Source organism: Hippocampus guttulatus, chromosome 7, assembly GCF_054856545.1.
Source record: "Hippocampus guttulatus isolate MCC_2025c chromosome 7, RoL_Hgut_1.0, whole genome shotgun sequence".
NCBI classification, from domain to species: domain Eukaryota; kingdom Metazoa; phylum Chordata; class Actinopteri; order Syngnathiformes; family Syngnathidae; genus Hippocampus; species Hippocampus guttulatus.
In genome coordinates, this window is record NC_141267.1 from 3,227,382 (window position 1) to 3,242,044 (window position 14,663).

The window sequence follows — 14,663 nt, forward strand, 5'->3', positions numbered from 1 at the left end:
GGGGATAACATGCAAACTCCACACAGTGAGGCCGGAATGGAATTGAACCCGGTTCCTCTGCACTGTGAAGTTGATGTGCTAACCACTGGACTACCGGGCCGCCCTATCTTGGTATAGTGTAGTCAAAATAATGCTTCCTCAAAATAGAGCCCGATCTAAGTTGTAAGCCAACATGATGAGCTAATGTTGTTCAATATGACACATTTTCTCTTTTGTAGGTTTTGATCTGTACACTCAAGTCATTCTTTAGATAGGTGCAGAACAGTATTCATAATATTAATCATAATATCATTTCACTATTTTGGCCAGTTCCATATCATATTCTTCAATCCTGGAAAATTATGTCTGGCACATGCTACTGCTGTATGAGTCAATGTGTGTCTGGTTTTGTTGGATTTAACTGCAGCTAATTGCATCTGCCTGGGGGGAAATGCAGGGTCCACGCTGGCCAGGTTATCAGTCAATCACAGGGTGCATTAATTCATCATTGCAGAAATAACATTGGTTTTGTCTTCCATATGACAGTTTAATTGGAATGTCAAAATTTTTTGCGTAACACACAAAAAGTACGTTTTGTAAGCCTCACCAGGCAGCTTCTCTGCTTAACGAGCATAAAAAGAAATACATGGAATGGAAGAACTTATTTTAACAGATGGCTTACTTGATTGCAAACAAGGAATTACTTCAAGCATTTCAAGTATGATGTTTCTTGCAATTAACATTTACACAAGCATGTGATATATATATATATATGGTGTTTTTTTCCAACTTAAAATTGGTCTCTCTGCTTTGAAAACACAAAAACACAACAAACAGGAAGAAGAAAATAATCAATCATGTTCTTTTCTTTATTTCATTGGGACAGTGCACATTAATCAACACAACAGTGTAAATGCGCCGGACTTAGCATTAATGGTAGTTTTCAGCCGTAGTCCCCAGGCACGTTTCTTAACACGAACAGAACATAGTTAACATAAAATAACAAAATAATATAAAACAACACATAATATAAAACACGGACAGTCATGCAATCTTAGCCAGTGGCGGATGCTGGTCTGTCAAGGAGGGGAAGCTCAATTTCGGCCTACATCATAAAATCTTCCTACTCCCTTGAACATAATAACTGTGTTGAATGAAGATTGATTTCTTTCTTTTTACTTTTTTTATCTACCTTATTTTCTGTCAAATTATTACTGTATATATGTTTTATGTTCAATAAACAAACAAACAAACAAACAAATGTGTCCGTTTATTTATAAGTGAATTCTACTCTCCATTCCTTTTCAAGAAACTGATCTGTGACCCTGTCATAAAAACAAGACGTCTTTTCCATGGACTTAACTAGTGTCCTCTCTATGGCCAGCAGACCTAGGCTGCTTTAATGGCCTTGGCCCATGGTGTTGCAGGTGTAAGACTTGAGCCACTTTAAACAAGAGAAGCTCCTCTCTACACCTGCAGATGTAGCTCCAATCGTTGCCACTAATGACAGCAGTTTGTAGACCTGAGGCATTGCATTGATCAGTGATGGGCTAATTTCGCTGTCAATCAAAAAGAGATTCAGGCTCAGACAGATCATTCGATCATCATGCAGAAAAGCTGAGCGCCCAGGCCAGTCAATAAACGCCCACTGTCCATAGACTCCCAGAGACACTGAGTGTCCGATGGGTGGGACAAAACCAGCATTTATCCAATGACTCGTCTTGTTTCAATGCATTGGGACAACGGGCTCTGAACTCCCGACGCCCAGCGTCCGCGCGGCAGACGCTCAGCGTCCACACAGTTTAAAGCACAGTGAAGCTACGGGAATGAATGAGAAGAGAGTCGCGTCGTAACCAGTAATAAGAAGCTGATTCGGAACAAAAGTTGAGTGTGTTGTAGCGCATATTTAGTCAATGACATATCCAAACAATTGTATGTCCACACATATATTTGATCACTTATTTTTGGACATTTTAGGGGAAGCTGAGCTTCCTTTGCAGTCTTAGAGCAATCGTCTCTGATCTTAGCCACTTTTCCTGTGTATTCTTTGTTGTTTAAAGCAGTTCTAGATGAAAGAGGAGATAATCAAAGTGATAGGTTCCAAATTGCTACAAAAATTAACAACACAGCAGGGCAGATTTGAGCATGCCTCTGTGTCACTGTTTTGGGGGTGGGGGTTGATAAGGGTGATGGAGGAGGTTTGGGGAAATTGTGTTCTGAAATAAGGGTGACTTTGGCCCTGGAACACCCAAATCTTGTCCTCAGTTCGTGGCCAGAAGTATCGGTTTCGCCTAATGTTGTGTGTATTACCTTCACCTCCCGGACACCTGTTGGAGATCGGAGAATAATATGAAAAAATGGGAGTTGGAGAAACAGGATATTTTTTTACATGTACCGGTAATTGAACTTAATATTTGGAAGGAGAAAACATACCCTGTTCCATATGTTCACTAATACCAGGATAAGGCCCATTGTCAGATGTGAAAATGCACCACAAATGCTTCCAACAAGATCTTCGGTAAAATCATCAACTGGACAGAGAGTCTCCTTTCTCTTGAAGGTGAAATGGGGCCCTCGTTGTCCATCTTGTGGGGCTGCAGAGTTAGGTGTTGTTTCATCTTTTTCAAGGTGTCTACGTCGTTCAATGTTGAATATCGGCAGTTGGAAACACGAACAGGTGGCCTCTCTGTCGCAAAAACAGCTGAGAACTCTGTCGTTGAATGTGCCAGGGTTGGAGCGATAACCTGACGGATGCCCAGTGTTCCTTGGATTGTTCGAAAGATCTTATGGAAGGAGTGCATTTATTCTACATATCTTTTCCTCCTCCATATAGTTGAGCGTCACTTTGGTAAGAGGCAGGATTGTGTCTTATAGCATTTTAGCCGTTGGTATATCAGTACCTCTGGCTACCTGAAATGAAAAGTCAATATTCATTTCCATCGCAGCTTTCATATATAAAATGCAATTGAAAGTACTTGACATACTGTAAAAGGAGATCATAGAGACGAGACCGGGGAATCTGCAGTTGGCTTTATGGTGGCTCTAACACTCAACAGGCCCTTTGGCATGACTGATGTTTGGGGAAATTGTGTTATGAAACACAAGGGGCTTTTTGATAGGATCTGGAACTTGGTACTGTACGTCATTCACTGCTTCTGAGTCTTTGTTCTTGGAGAGGTCTTCAGCTTCAACCCGTGACATTGTTTTCCGTCTTGTTCAGTTCTTTGAGCTTCAGGTTTAACTTGTGTATTTCTCTGGAGTTGTGTTCACCCTTTTTAGCGCTGAAGACCGAGGCCCCGGTGCGTGATCACCTTCACTGGAGGTACTAGATGGTGAGGAAGTCCAGCAAAACATCCGCATCTCTCTGTTGCTGTTGTCTTTTTCCTTCACGCTCTTCTGACTTTCCTTTGCCCTTTGCTGGAGAAGTCGTTGATAGATTTCAGTTCTCCTTCTTCCTTCTGTCTCTTTTGTCTTTTCCTTTGCTTTATTCAATATTCTAGGTATTTCATGGGGTCATTTTTTACTCTGCGCCGAAACTCTCTCAGTCTCTCTGCTCTGCTTTTTGGCATGTTGGTGTTTCTCCCTTAAAATTCAAATACAATAGGAAATTGAATATAATGAAAATCAGAAAGATGTATGCATGACAGATGCATCTAAGTATTATGACTTACACTATTGAAAAATGAACATCACATCGTCACGACCGAAACAATGATGTCACAACTGAAACATTTCCGTAGGTTTTGGCAGTGACTGTTTCAGTAGTGATGTTTTATGATAGTGGTTCACAGTGCTCAACAATGCTAGCCCCAGTGTGGCTACCAAACACAATTTTGAGCATGTGTACAGAGATAGATAACACAACATTTCGCATTAAAGTCAAAAGTGCCAATTTAATTGCAGAAATTAAGTGTTCGGTAGTGATGTCCCTGAATAACACCACGTGCTGATTTTCAGACTTTGGAGTCCATGTAATTAGTAATGCTCAGCAATTACTCACCATGTGACCATGGATGAACGGAAAGGCAATGTCTCTTCTTGGTGAAATTTCTGGGGATGTGGCTCAAACCAAGCCCTTCCTACAGACAAATAATACTCCTTGTGTTTCGGTAGTGCCATGAAAAGTTGGGACACGTTTTTTTTTTCTTTTTACATAAAATTTTTTCAAAAAATCTACAAAATCAATGTGCATCTTTCACCATACATTTAATAGCAATCAAAAAAGGTCTATTCAAATTGAATATTTAGAAACGACCATTTAAATGTTCTTTTCAGTATTTGAAATTTTGGAGTTAGAGGTTAAGAGAGCTACCTCCCAGTAGGAAGTGACATAAAATATATTTTTTTAAATATCAAATTTAATAGTATCTCAATGAATGTTTTGTGATAAAATCATTACAAGATAATAATATGTTTGCAAAATCTGAACACTTCATTGTTTTGTAAATCGTCATTTTCATGGTGTGACAGCAATTTGAAACAATTCGGCAGAATGGCTTAAAATAATTTCAAAGCAGTGTGAAAATCTCAAATAAAATGCTACTCCTCTCTATCAAAGTATTTTCATCATATCATGCAAGTAATGCTATGAAACTAGTGACACCCCCGCTCAATCCTTTCCGCAACAAATAAAAAAAAAACATATGCTATGGTGTAAACTGCTTTTCAGCATTCAAAAGACAAAGACGTCAGGACACTTTCCAGGGTGCTGATGCTGCAACATTGTGTGAAATGTTGGAAACAGGAGCTGAAGTCCCAACAGTATCACTCATTTTAATCACTTCAATAGAAACGATTTGACAGCACTGAAAATATATTGTCCGAGTTGTCCTAGTTTTTTTCTTTTTCTCTCTCAGAGGTTTCACGTCTTGCTGGGATAATGAAAGACAAGCATTTACAATAAGGATATTGTCTGGAAAACATTTTCTTCTACGAATAATAATTCCACTGTTTGTTTTACATGGGCGCAATTCCAATCCAAACGAAAAGAAAAGGTTTAACTGTGAATGTTGTGAAGTTTTTATTTATTTTATTTTTTTCCCAAGATGGCGCCCGAGTAGGCAGCCTTCGGCAAGTGCTCTTCAAGAGCCTTGCTTTTTTGTTCTTTTTTGGTATTTTTGTCTTTTGTTTTGTCACATGTTGTTTGTTGTTTCATCGTGTGGACCTGATATGGACTGTTTTCAGCGCTTTTTGGCCATGACATTCGTCAAAGGAGAAGTATCTGTGCTTGGTGGTTGCGCCTTCTCGGCAGCACGCCTGTACCAGCACAGATTTTGATTGGGAGGAATGACGGCGCCATTGACTGTCGGTGTTGGACAGCCCCGGGGTGCTTGTGTTTTTTGCGCCTGTAATGGGCAGCATTTTTCACAACCCCGTTTTGTTCAGTGGCTATGTCGGCGCTGTTGGACAGTCGGCATTGGTGCGGCTGGATGGATGGCTGCTGAAGTTGAGGATGAGGAGAGAGGAGCGTTGGCGCAGAGCGCCGATGCGTATTTGGAACTGAGAGTCGCCGCTTGGAATTGAAATGGATTTACATGTGACAGGAGAAGTGAACCAATCTCTTTTTCGTCAATGGATGCTACAGCTTCTTGTTGACTTTGAAACTTAGCTTGTAGCCGACGTGTGCACATTTTGAGCATGACGTCTCTGATCCACTGGTGAAAGGACACTTTGATTCTCTCCTCTTTCATCTCAAACTGCTTCAAACAAAAAAGCGTGTGACGGAAAAGTGGTTAGGACTGCACGACTGTCCGTGTTTTATGTTATGTGTTGTGTTTATTATTTTACTTTATGTTAACTGTTTTGTTAAGCGCTTTGTTACAGCTGCCGCTGTTGTGAAAGCGCTATACTGTATAAATCAGCATGTATTGTATTGTATTGTATTGTAATTATTAGCCACTGGCTAATAGCCAGTGCTACAGTTTAGTGTCTGTTCTTCTTATCAGCAACTTTTCACAGTTGACATCTCTCTCTGTAGTTGTAACCAATCTGACCAAACTGCTGTCGAGATGTGGAGTGAGAAAATAAATCGATAAAAAACACAACTCGCCACTTCTAATGTTGATATTTGTGTCATAATTCCTGTTCTCTCTTCTTTCAGAATTCTACCAATAATACCTGATCTAGCAGGGTTGCGATATCTGGAGCGAAAAGTATGTCATGGATTTTTTTGGGACTCACAGATAACTGCCGATAATGGTTCTTTTAGATTTGACTCCACATTAAAATGAAAATGATTCAGGTAAGTTCCAAGCTACCTGCAATCATGTATTTATTTGATTGGATTAATGCAGTGCTTCTCAATTATTTTCTGTATTGCTCCCCCCCCTCAGAAAAAGAAAACATTTCGAACCCCCTAACTCTCCATCCTGACAATAAATGTTTCATTTGTCTCTAAAATCTTTGATACGTCCTGTACACCTCTGCAGCACACTGCATGCTTATTAAAATTAAAGAAAACAACAACAAAAAAATAAAGAAATATAGATCATCTCACAACAAAGAACAACTTTATGAACATGTTTTGTAGCTTACAGAAAAGGCTTCAAGCGAACTTGGTTCAAATGGAAAATATACACATGAGAGCGCCACTGCCACCTACTGTAGTGGATTTTAAAATTACTCTTAATTCTTGTATGGGAAAAAAAAAAAAAAAAACATGTTGCCCAGGTCCCATTCGCCCAGGAGGCCTGCCCCACGAATTGAGAAGGAGTGGATTGATGTAACAAACATTAACTTCATCTTCGTGGGTTCAACTAACAAAGTACTGTAGCTGTCTAGGAAAAAAAAAAAGAAAAATTCAAATTTAACATTTTTATTATTATTATTATTATTTTACATTCTATTGTAATCAAATTTAATAAGGCGGCCCGGTGGGCGACTGGTTCGTACTTCGGCCTCACAGTGCAGAGGTGCAGAGTTTGATTCTGTGTGGGGTTTGCATGTTCTCCCTGGGCCTGCATGGGGTTTCTCCGAGTACTCTGGTTTCCTCCCACATTCCATCAACATGCATTGCAGGTGAATGAACACTCAAAATTGTCCCTAGGTGTGAGTGTGAGCGCGGATGGTTGTTCATCTGTGCATGCCCTGCAATTGGCTGGCAACCGGTTCAGGGTGTCCCCTGCCTACTGGCCGAAGACAGCTGGGATAGGCTCCAGCACGCCCCACGACCCTCGTGAGGATAACCGGATCAGAAAATGGATGGACGGATGGATATATTTCATAAGGCACATGCAGTGTGTTGTGAGTTGGTTTTGCAAGGCCAGTGCATTTGGAGCTTTACCTGTCGGTGATGCCACACATATCAATCTGCAAGTGGCTGTAATTTCCGAGCAGCCTTTCTTGCATCTTGATGAAGTCCGCCGGATGTTTAGACAGAGTCACAAGGCGCATACAACCCTGGAAAGTTGTAACGGGGTTGCTACATTTGTGATGACCACCCGACGGAGGACAGCCTGAGGAACACGCAAGACAACACAGTTAATGGAATACAGGCTTTGCTACCACTATGTATTGTTGACTAGTGTCTACTCTTATGCTGCTGCGTAATTACCATAAAATTCAACTTTAAATTGTATTAATTATCTGATATTAAAGTGTTAAATGGCAGCACTCAACTGCGAAACATGATTATGCTGATTAAATTACTCAAGGGCTGTTCAGTCAGCGGCTCCCTGGCAAATCCTGGTGAACGTGAGAAGGAGAAACTCGCAACAGAAAGACTTACATTTAGAAACCCTTGACCATATTCATGAATGATAATTCAGAGTTGTTATTGTTTTGAATTATGATCTACAGTATTTCAGCATGTCTTTGTTAACTCGCCATGACCTTAAGACATATTTAGGGGGAAAAATGAATTTATGGCAAGCATCATTGGATATTTGACAAAAGTCGTTTGTGAGTATAAGTCGCATCAGTCAAAAATGCACCACGAAGAAAGAACATCACACACCAGGCATTATCTTGGTACCTCCAAAATTGTCACTTTTCAAGAGACCCCAAAACAGCTTTTTTGCTCAATCCTAAACATTGTATCATCGAAGAGAGTTTTTTTCAACACTTTAGATTGGTCAACAATGAGTTTTGCCGCTTAGAATTGAAGCGGATTTATATGGGACAGGATTAGTGAACCAGTCTCATTTTGTCAACGCTACAGCTTCTTGTTTACTTTCAAACTTAGCTTGTAGCAGACGTGTGCACATTTTGTGCATGACGTCTCTGATCCACAGGTGAAAGGACACTTTGATCCTCTCCTCTTTCATCTATAACTGCTTCAAACAACAAAGCGTATGCAGGAAAAGTGGCGTTCTGACTGTTTTTGTTATGTGTTGTGCTATATTATTTTGTTATTTTAGGTTAACTGTTTTCTAAAGTGCTTTGTTACAGCTGCAGTTGTTGTGAAAGTGCGATAAAAATAAAGATGTATTGTATTGAATTGGGGCGACCTGGTGGCTGACTCTTTAGTGCGTCGGCCTCACAGTGCAGGGGTGCGGGTTCCGAATCCGGCTCTGGCCTTCCTGTGTGGAGTTTGCATGTTCTCCCTGTGCCTGCATGGTTTTTCTCCGGGTACTCCGATTTCCTCCCACTTTCAAAAGACATGCGTGGCAGGTTTTTGGGACACTCTCATCCACTGGTGAAAGGACACTTTGATCCTCTCCTCTTTCATCTATAACTGCTTCAGAGAACAAAGTGTATGCAGAAAAGTGGTGAAGATTGCACGACTGTCTGTGTCCTATGTGTTGTGTTGTGTTATTTTTGTTATTTTGACTTCAAAATGGCGCCGCGTGAGTGGCTGCCTTTCCAGCAGCTCCTATATTTTGTTGTTCTACTTCTTCCTTTCGTAACTTTGCTGCTGTGAATCTGGAATTTCTCCATTGCGAGACTAATAAAGGTTTTCTTATCTTATCTTAAATTGTCCCTAGGTGTGAGTTTGAGCGCGGATGGTTGTTCATCAATGTGTGCCCTGCGATTGGCTGGCAACCAGTTCAGGGTGTGCCCCGCCTACTGACTAACATATGTGTTCATGAATCAGTGACAGTAAAGCTACCACACTGTTATTAAAGTTTCATTTACTTTTCAGAAACCATGAGAAACAATTGAAAATCTCTGTCCGGATATGTTATAATGGACTACAACAATTCAGTTTGCTTCACATTCACGGTTTTGTCCTTATTCTTATTCTGCTTGATTTAATTTTAAAGGTACTCGTGTCACTGATACCATTCAGTCATTCATCTTCCGAACCGCTTCATCGTCACTAGGGTCGCGGGTTGCTGGAGCCTATCCCAGCTGTCATCAGGCAGTAGGCGGGGGACACCCTGAATTGGTAGCCAGCCAATCGCAGGGAACACAGAGACGAAAACCATGCACGCCCTCACTCACACCTAGGGACAATTTAGAGCGTTCAATCAGCCTGCCATGCATATTTTTGGAATGTGGGAGGAAACCGGAGTACCCGGAGAAAACCCACGCAGGCCCGGGGAGAACATGCAAACTCCACACAGGGAGGCCGGAGCTGGAATTGAACCGGTACCTCTGCACTGTGAAGTCGACGCGCTAACCACTAGACTCCCGGGCCGGTTGGTCACTGATACCAAATAAATATAAAAGCATTCTACTGACCACAACAGAGTAAACGCTATATGATCTATCCGATATTCTTTCTTGGGGGCTGATGGTCGTCCTCAGACATATTCATTACTATTCAGGCTACAGGCTGCGCATTTATAGTCAGGCCATTGGGTGCAGTTTGACAGCTCCCAGCAGAAAAAGGGGAGAGCGAGAGAAATTATTAATTGTGTATTATGACTTTAAATTGAAGGCGCTCCAACAGAGTGAGGGCATTGACGTCTTTAGGACTGTGATACATAATTTTATAGTTCATGCAAATGAGACTTTCATATTGGCCGACTCATACTAAGAAAGCATTGCATTTTGTCTTGAAAAGTCCACATGCAATACATTACCAAATCTTTTGTCGGTTAATTTTATTCACTCAAACATGTTTGAGAGCGAGCGAGCGAGAGAGAGAAAGAAGTGCATCAAGGTCTAGCGGTCAAATGGTGTTAGAAAAGTGAAGAAAATGAAAATAATAAAAATAATAATAAAGACATATGAAGGAAACGCTTTACATAAAGCCATGTGGTTCTATGTTCTAGAATTAGACACATTCGTATATTGATGAAAATGTACTGTGAGAGAAAATAAGTCAACATTTAGAATCGGAACCTTATCAAGCTTAACTATATCTGTTTTCAGGCCTTTACCACTGCCGGTTTTGTTGGTGTTGACATTTTGGAGGGAATGAATAATAAAGATATAAAATACATAATACAGTATAGCTTGAATCCTGTTTTCTTACCACCAAAGAATACCTGACCACCAGGATGTGGGATGCCTGCAGTGTGAGCAGTGGCTTCTTCATCTTTGTCAACTGTGACATTCAGGTGATCTTGGCCACAGCTGAGCTCCACTGAATGCCACTGACCATCGTTCAGCCCTGAACCTGTCACCAATAAATGTCATCCTAAAATCAAGTTGTCCGATGTGAAACTTTGTTTACAAACCTAAATCAAAAGTGGTTAAAATGGCATTTCTGAGATCCAATCAATGATAGATTGACTTTTTTTTCAGCAGAATCAAAACACTTTTGTACAAAGTTCAGTCAACATGAGAATGGTCAGGTGAGCCAAATTTCATCATGTCTGTCAGAATCTATCGAACTGAATACACCTCAAGGGTTGGTTGGCATCAAGACGGCAAATCCAAAAATTGGATTAATGTTGGAAAGATGACATCAATCTTAACTCAAACTGCTTCTGGAGATATACATCAACTTGCAAGTTTAATCTGTTGTGTGATCAAGATCGTAACTCAATTTATGCTATACATCAACTACATTTTTGCCATTGAAATGAATTCAAATGCCATGACTATGTTCCAGCTCCACAGCCCACCCCCTGAAAAATGTTCAGTGTTTTTAACCCTGGAGAACACACGGGGTCACAATTTGGCCCCTATAAATTCTGTTACTCAAATGCTACCGCTAAATCCCAAAGGGTCAAATTTGGCCCTAATCCCATTGAAAAAACATATTTTGGTGTTCAGTGAACATATAGCAGTCATTTAATGTAAAATTCATCATTTTCCAAAGAAGAAAAGGGGTCTTGGGTTCTCCAGGGTTAATAAAGGAAAATAGCACTGTATCATACAAAAACAATGTAAAATTTAGAAAACTGCAAAGATGTAAACCAGTGCTAGAAACACATTGAGACAAGTCACAGCAAAAACTTGTTGTATGTGGAATGCCTTCAGGTGCGTGTCCAACTGAGTTTTGGCCTCCTGTAGCTGCTCTCATTTATGTATTTTATTGCTCAGTAATTGTATAGTTCGGTAATTGGCCTGCTCCTGTTTTTTTCACTTTTTCACAGAGAGCAAAAAGAAATAAAATGAACCAAGTGAGAGCTTGTCAGCAACAACAACAACAACAACCCCCCCCCCCCCCCCGCATAAATTAGGGCACTGTTAAGGCGAGGTCTCATATGGTGCTATAAACCAAATGAGATTCATTGGACAGTATATGACCAACCTGTATTGAAGTGGAGCAGCACCCCGACAGTGTCATTGATCTGTAGTTGGAGTCTGGCATCACTCAGGTACAGCCAGAGAATTCTGTGCTGCTGCACAAAGTTAAAGGTGAGCAGCATTCCATCCACGTTCCATGTACGGAATTGTAAACCTATCACGGCGAGCCCCGATGACTCCGTTGTGTGTCCGGGCAACTGGAGGAAGCTCTGGGAGTCTGTGAACGTTACAGCCACTGCCACTGGCTCAGCACAAGAAAATGTCACATTTCCCTGAGAAGAAGAGGAAGGTAGCTAGTGAAAACACAATGTGGAAAAAAAAACCAAAAAACAAATATGACCTTTTGGTGACACATCTCGTTCGGAGCTCTCCGAGGAACACCTTTTACTGCCATGCAAACAGGCATTTTTTTTTTGTACTTTAGAATACACCCACAAGCAGAAATACTATCCACTTCATTGCCATTCTGCCATTCATTTTTCTACTTTTATTTATTTCTGTTACAAAATAGTTAACTTTTCTTTAGACTGCACTTGCATAATAGTTGGGAACAATAATTGTACAATTAATAAAGGTCATTGTACAACCTTTATTAATTGTACAATTATTGTTCCCAACAATATTATTGTTGTTGTTGTGCAAGTGCAGTCTAAAGAAAAGTAAATAAAGGTTTTACGATGGCAAAGCAAAAAAAGGCTAGAAACCATTACAACATGGAAGTGGCAGAAGGGATTATGTTCAATATTGGAGGATCCACTGCATTTTACCAATAAAGCAATATATTTTTCCATAATACATTTCATGCAACATTCTCTCGAGAATACGTACTGAGTGATAAAAGCCGCAACCAGAAAAATTACATCGTTGATTTTGATAGAAATTACATCTCTATCAAAATCAACGAGCCATAACGACCCTTTTTTTTTTATCCTGGACTTAAATTATCCTCAGAAGAGGATAGTTCGAGCGTGTTTTCTTTTCCCTCTCCTTACCCAGTGTTTTCCTTTCTGAACTCTGACTGTAGATTTCCCCATTGCGGGACAAATAAAGGATATCTTAGAGCATAAACAAGTCAATAACTGTTTGATGGTGCCACAATCGATCAATTATAGCAATAAAATGTCAAAAGATGCTAACTTACCAAGACAGTGACCTGAGAGTTGTTTTGTTTTGCCATGCCTATCAGGTTAAGATCATTGTAATGCAGGTTTTCCACACAGCCATGGAAATTCTTCTGATTGGGGTTTGACTTAAGTCCGGGGCTTTGGACAGCTCCTACAATCAACTGCACAGAATAATCAATGCATATGTAAACAGTTACCACAGGTAACTTCAAACTGCAAGAGCTACATAAAAGCACTTGAAATGTTTTTGACTTTGCTTGGAGAATCGAAGATACAGACTCTTCCTTGCCAGATTCAAGAGGGAAAAAAATGCATTCAATCCATTCCTCTTTTACTGCACATCTTCTTCAGGGTCATAGGAAGCTGGAGTTAACCAAAGATGATTTTAGGTGAGAGGTCCGATACTGACAACCATTCACACTCACTTTCACACCAAAAAATAATTCAGGTTTCAATAAATCTAACTAAGGGGTATCAAACTCATTTTCATTGTGGTCCATATTTTAGTTACAGTTTCCCTTGGAGGGCCTTTATGACTGAAAACATAGTCAAGAATAAACTTTTGTTTAAGTTACAAGAAAATGCTTCAATATCCTTCTTATTTATTACAGACGAGAATTTGAAATTTTGGCTAGCATAATGGAAGTTCACATTTTTATTTTGCTTTTCACGGGCCACATAAAATGAGGTGGCGGGCCGGATCTGGCCCCCGGGCCTTGACTTTGACACCTATGGTCTTACTCATGTGGTTTTTGTTTTTCTTTTTCTTTTTAATGTGGCAGCAAAACAAAGTAAAAGAGGTGATCCAACACATGTCACTGTGCTTCTCATAATCAAAACATTTCAGCTCCCTTTGCACAAACAGAGTGAGAGGACTGTTTGACTTGACTTTGACTTGATTCAAAAAATGTATGCTTACTGTGTTGCATAGTTTTTCCTCACCCAGTGAATGTCCCATCGGCTGAGTTCAGCGGGTATGACAACTTGCTGTTTATTCTTATCCACAGAAAGGTTGAGGTGGGGGCCGATTCGCTCAAGCTTTACATGGTGCCAGTGTTGGTCGTCAAGCAGACTACCAATTGTTGTAAGGATATGACCACCAGAGGAAGAACTCAAACCTGCGGGAAGGATGACAAAGCATGTCAAAGTTGAAGATATTTTCGACAGTGTGCATAGTTTTCAGATGACAATAAGCACACCTCTAAAATACATAAAGCTGAGCGTATGAACTGCTATTAGCCCAGTGTATCATGTAAAGCAGATGTAGGCAAACTACGGCCTGCGGGCCTGATCCGGCCCGTTAGTCTTTTTAATCCGGCCCGCCAAAGGTTGGTACACAAATAAGGTTCGATGTGAATGATTGCATTCATTTCATTTGGACTTGTAATGACAGGCATTTCAACGCCAGGTGGCACAGTTACTTGAAGTTGCAGAGCACAGGGAGGGAGGGGGAGACGAAGAGAGAGGGGGCGAGATGGAGGGAGAAATCTTATCTCCCACCTGCAGACCTCGGTCAAACGGAAATTCCCGAACCCAGTCAAAAAAACCCAAACAAACATAAAAAAACCCAAAAAACCCCATATGCATTAAACTTTCTATTATTATGTTACATTAACGGCCGATCCATAAAAACAAACGTTCCGGAAACACGCAGTAGCGCCAACTCAAGCAACTCCCGCTCGATACGAGAGAATAAATGTTGGATCCAAAACGGCGATGTGCAAGTGACTCTTGATTGCAGTGAGTTTTACTGGAATTGCAAAAGTTATTAATTTCATTCATTTACATCTACATCCTGTAGATATTGGCATCCAAACAAAGAGGAACAGTAATGATCGCGGAAGAGAAAGTGATACGTATTTGATTAAACGAAGTGGGTTGCAAAATACGAAATATTCAGGAGACGCTTGGAGTCGGAAAGATTCAACTCTACGAGACTTTGAAAAACAAGGAAGCTCAGTCCTATTCTAGCAA

The 14,663-nt window shown here is 40.5% G+C and overlaps 1 protein-coding gene across 1 annotated transcript in view; it reads right to left on the reverse strand.

Moving 5' to 3' along the window:
* The window catches only part of LOC147201997 (contactin-associated protein-like 4), a 111,778-nt gene that overhangs the window by 37,582 nt on the left and 59,533 nt on the right, over nt 1–14,663 (reverse strand). Inside the window, exons 6-10 of the mRNA XM_086115440.1 lie at nt 13,632–13,807; nt 12,707–12,850; nt 11,570–11,837; nt 10,343–10,486; nt 7,262–7,433 (exon numbers count right to left, since the gene is read on the reverse strand). Of these exons, the coding sequence (XP_085971566.1) occupies nt 7,262–7,433; nt 10,343–10,486; nt 11,570–11,837; nt 12,707–12,850; nt 13,632–13,807 (904 nt within the window). The remainder of the gene's footprint in view (nt 1–7,261; nt 7,434–10,342; nt 10,487–11,569; nt 11,838–12,706; nt 12,851–13,631; nt 13,808–14,663) is intronic.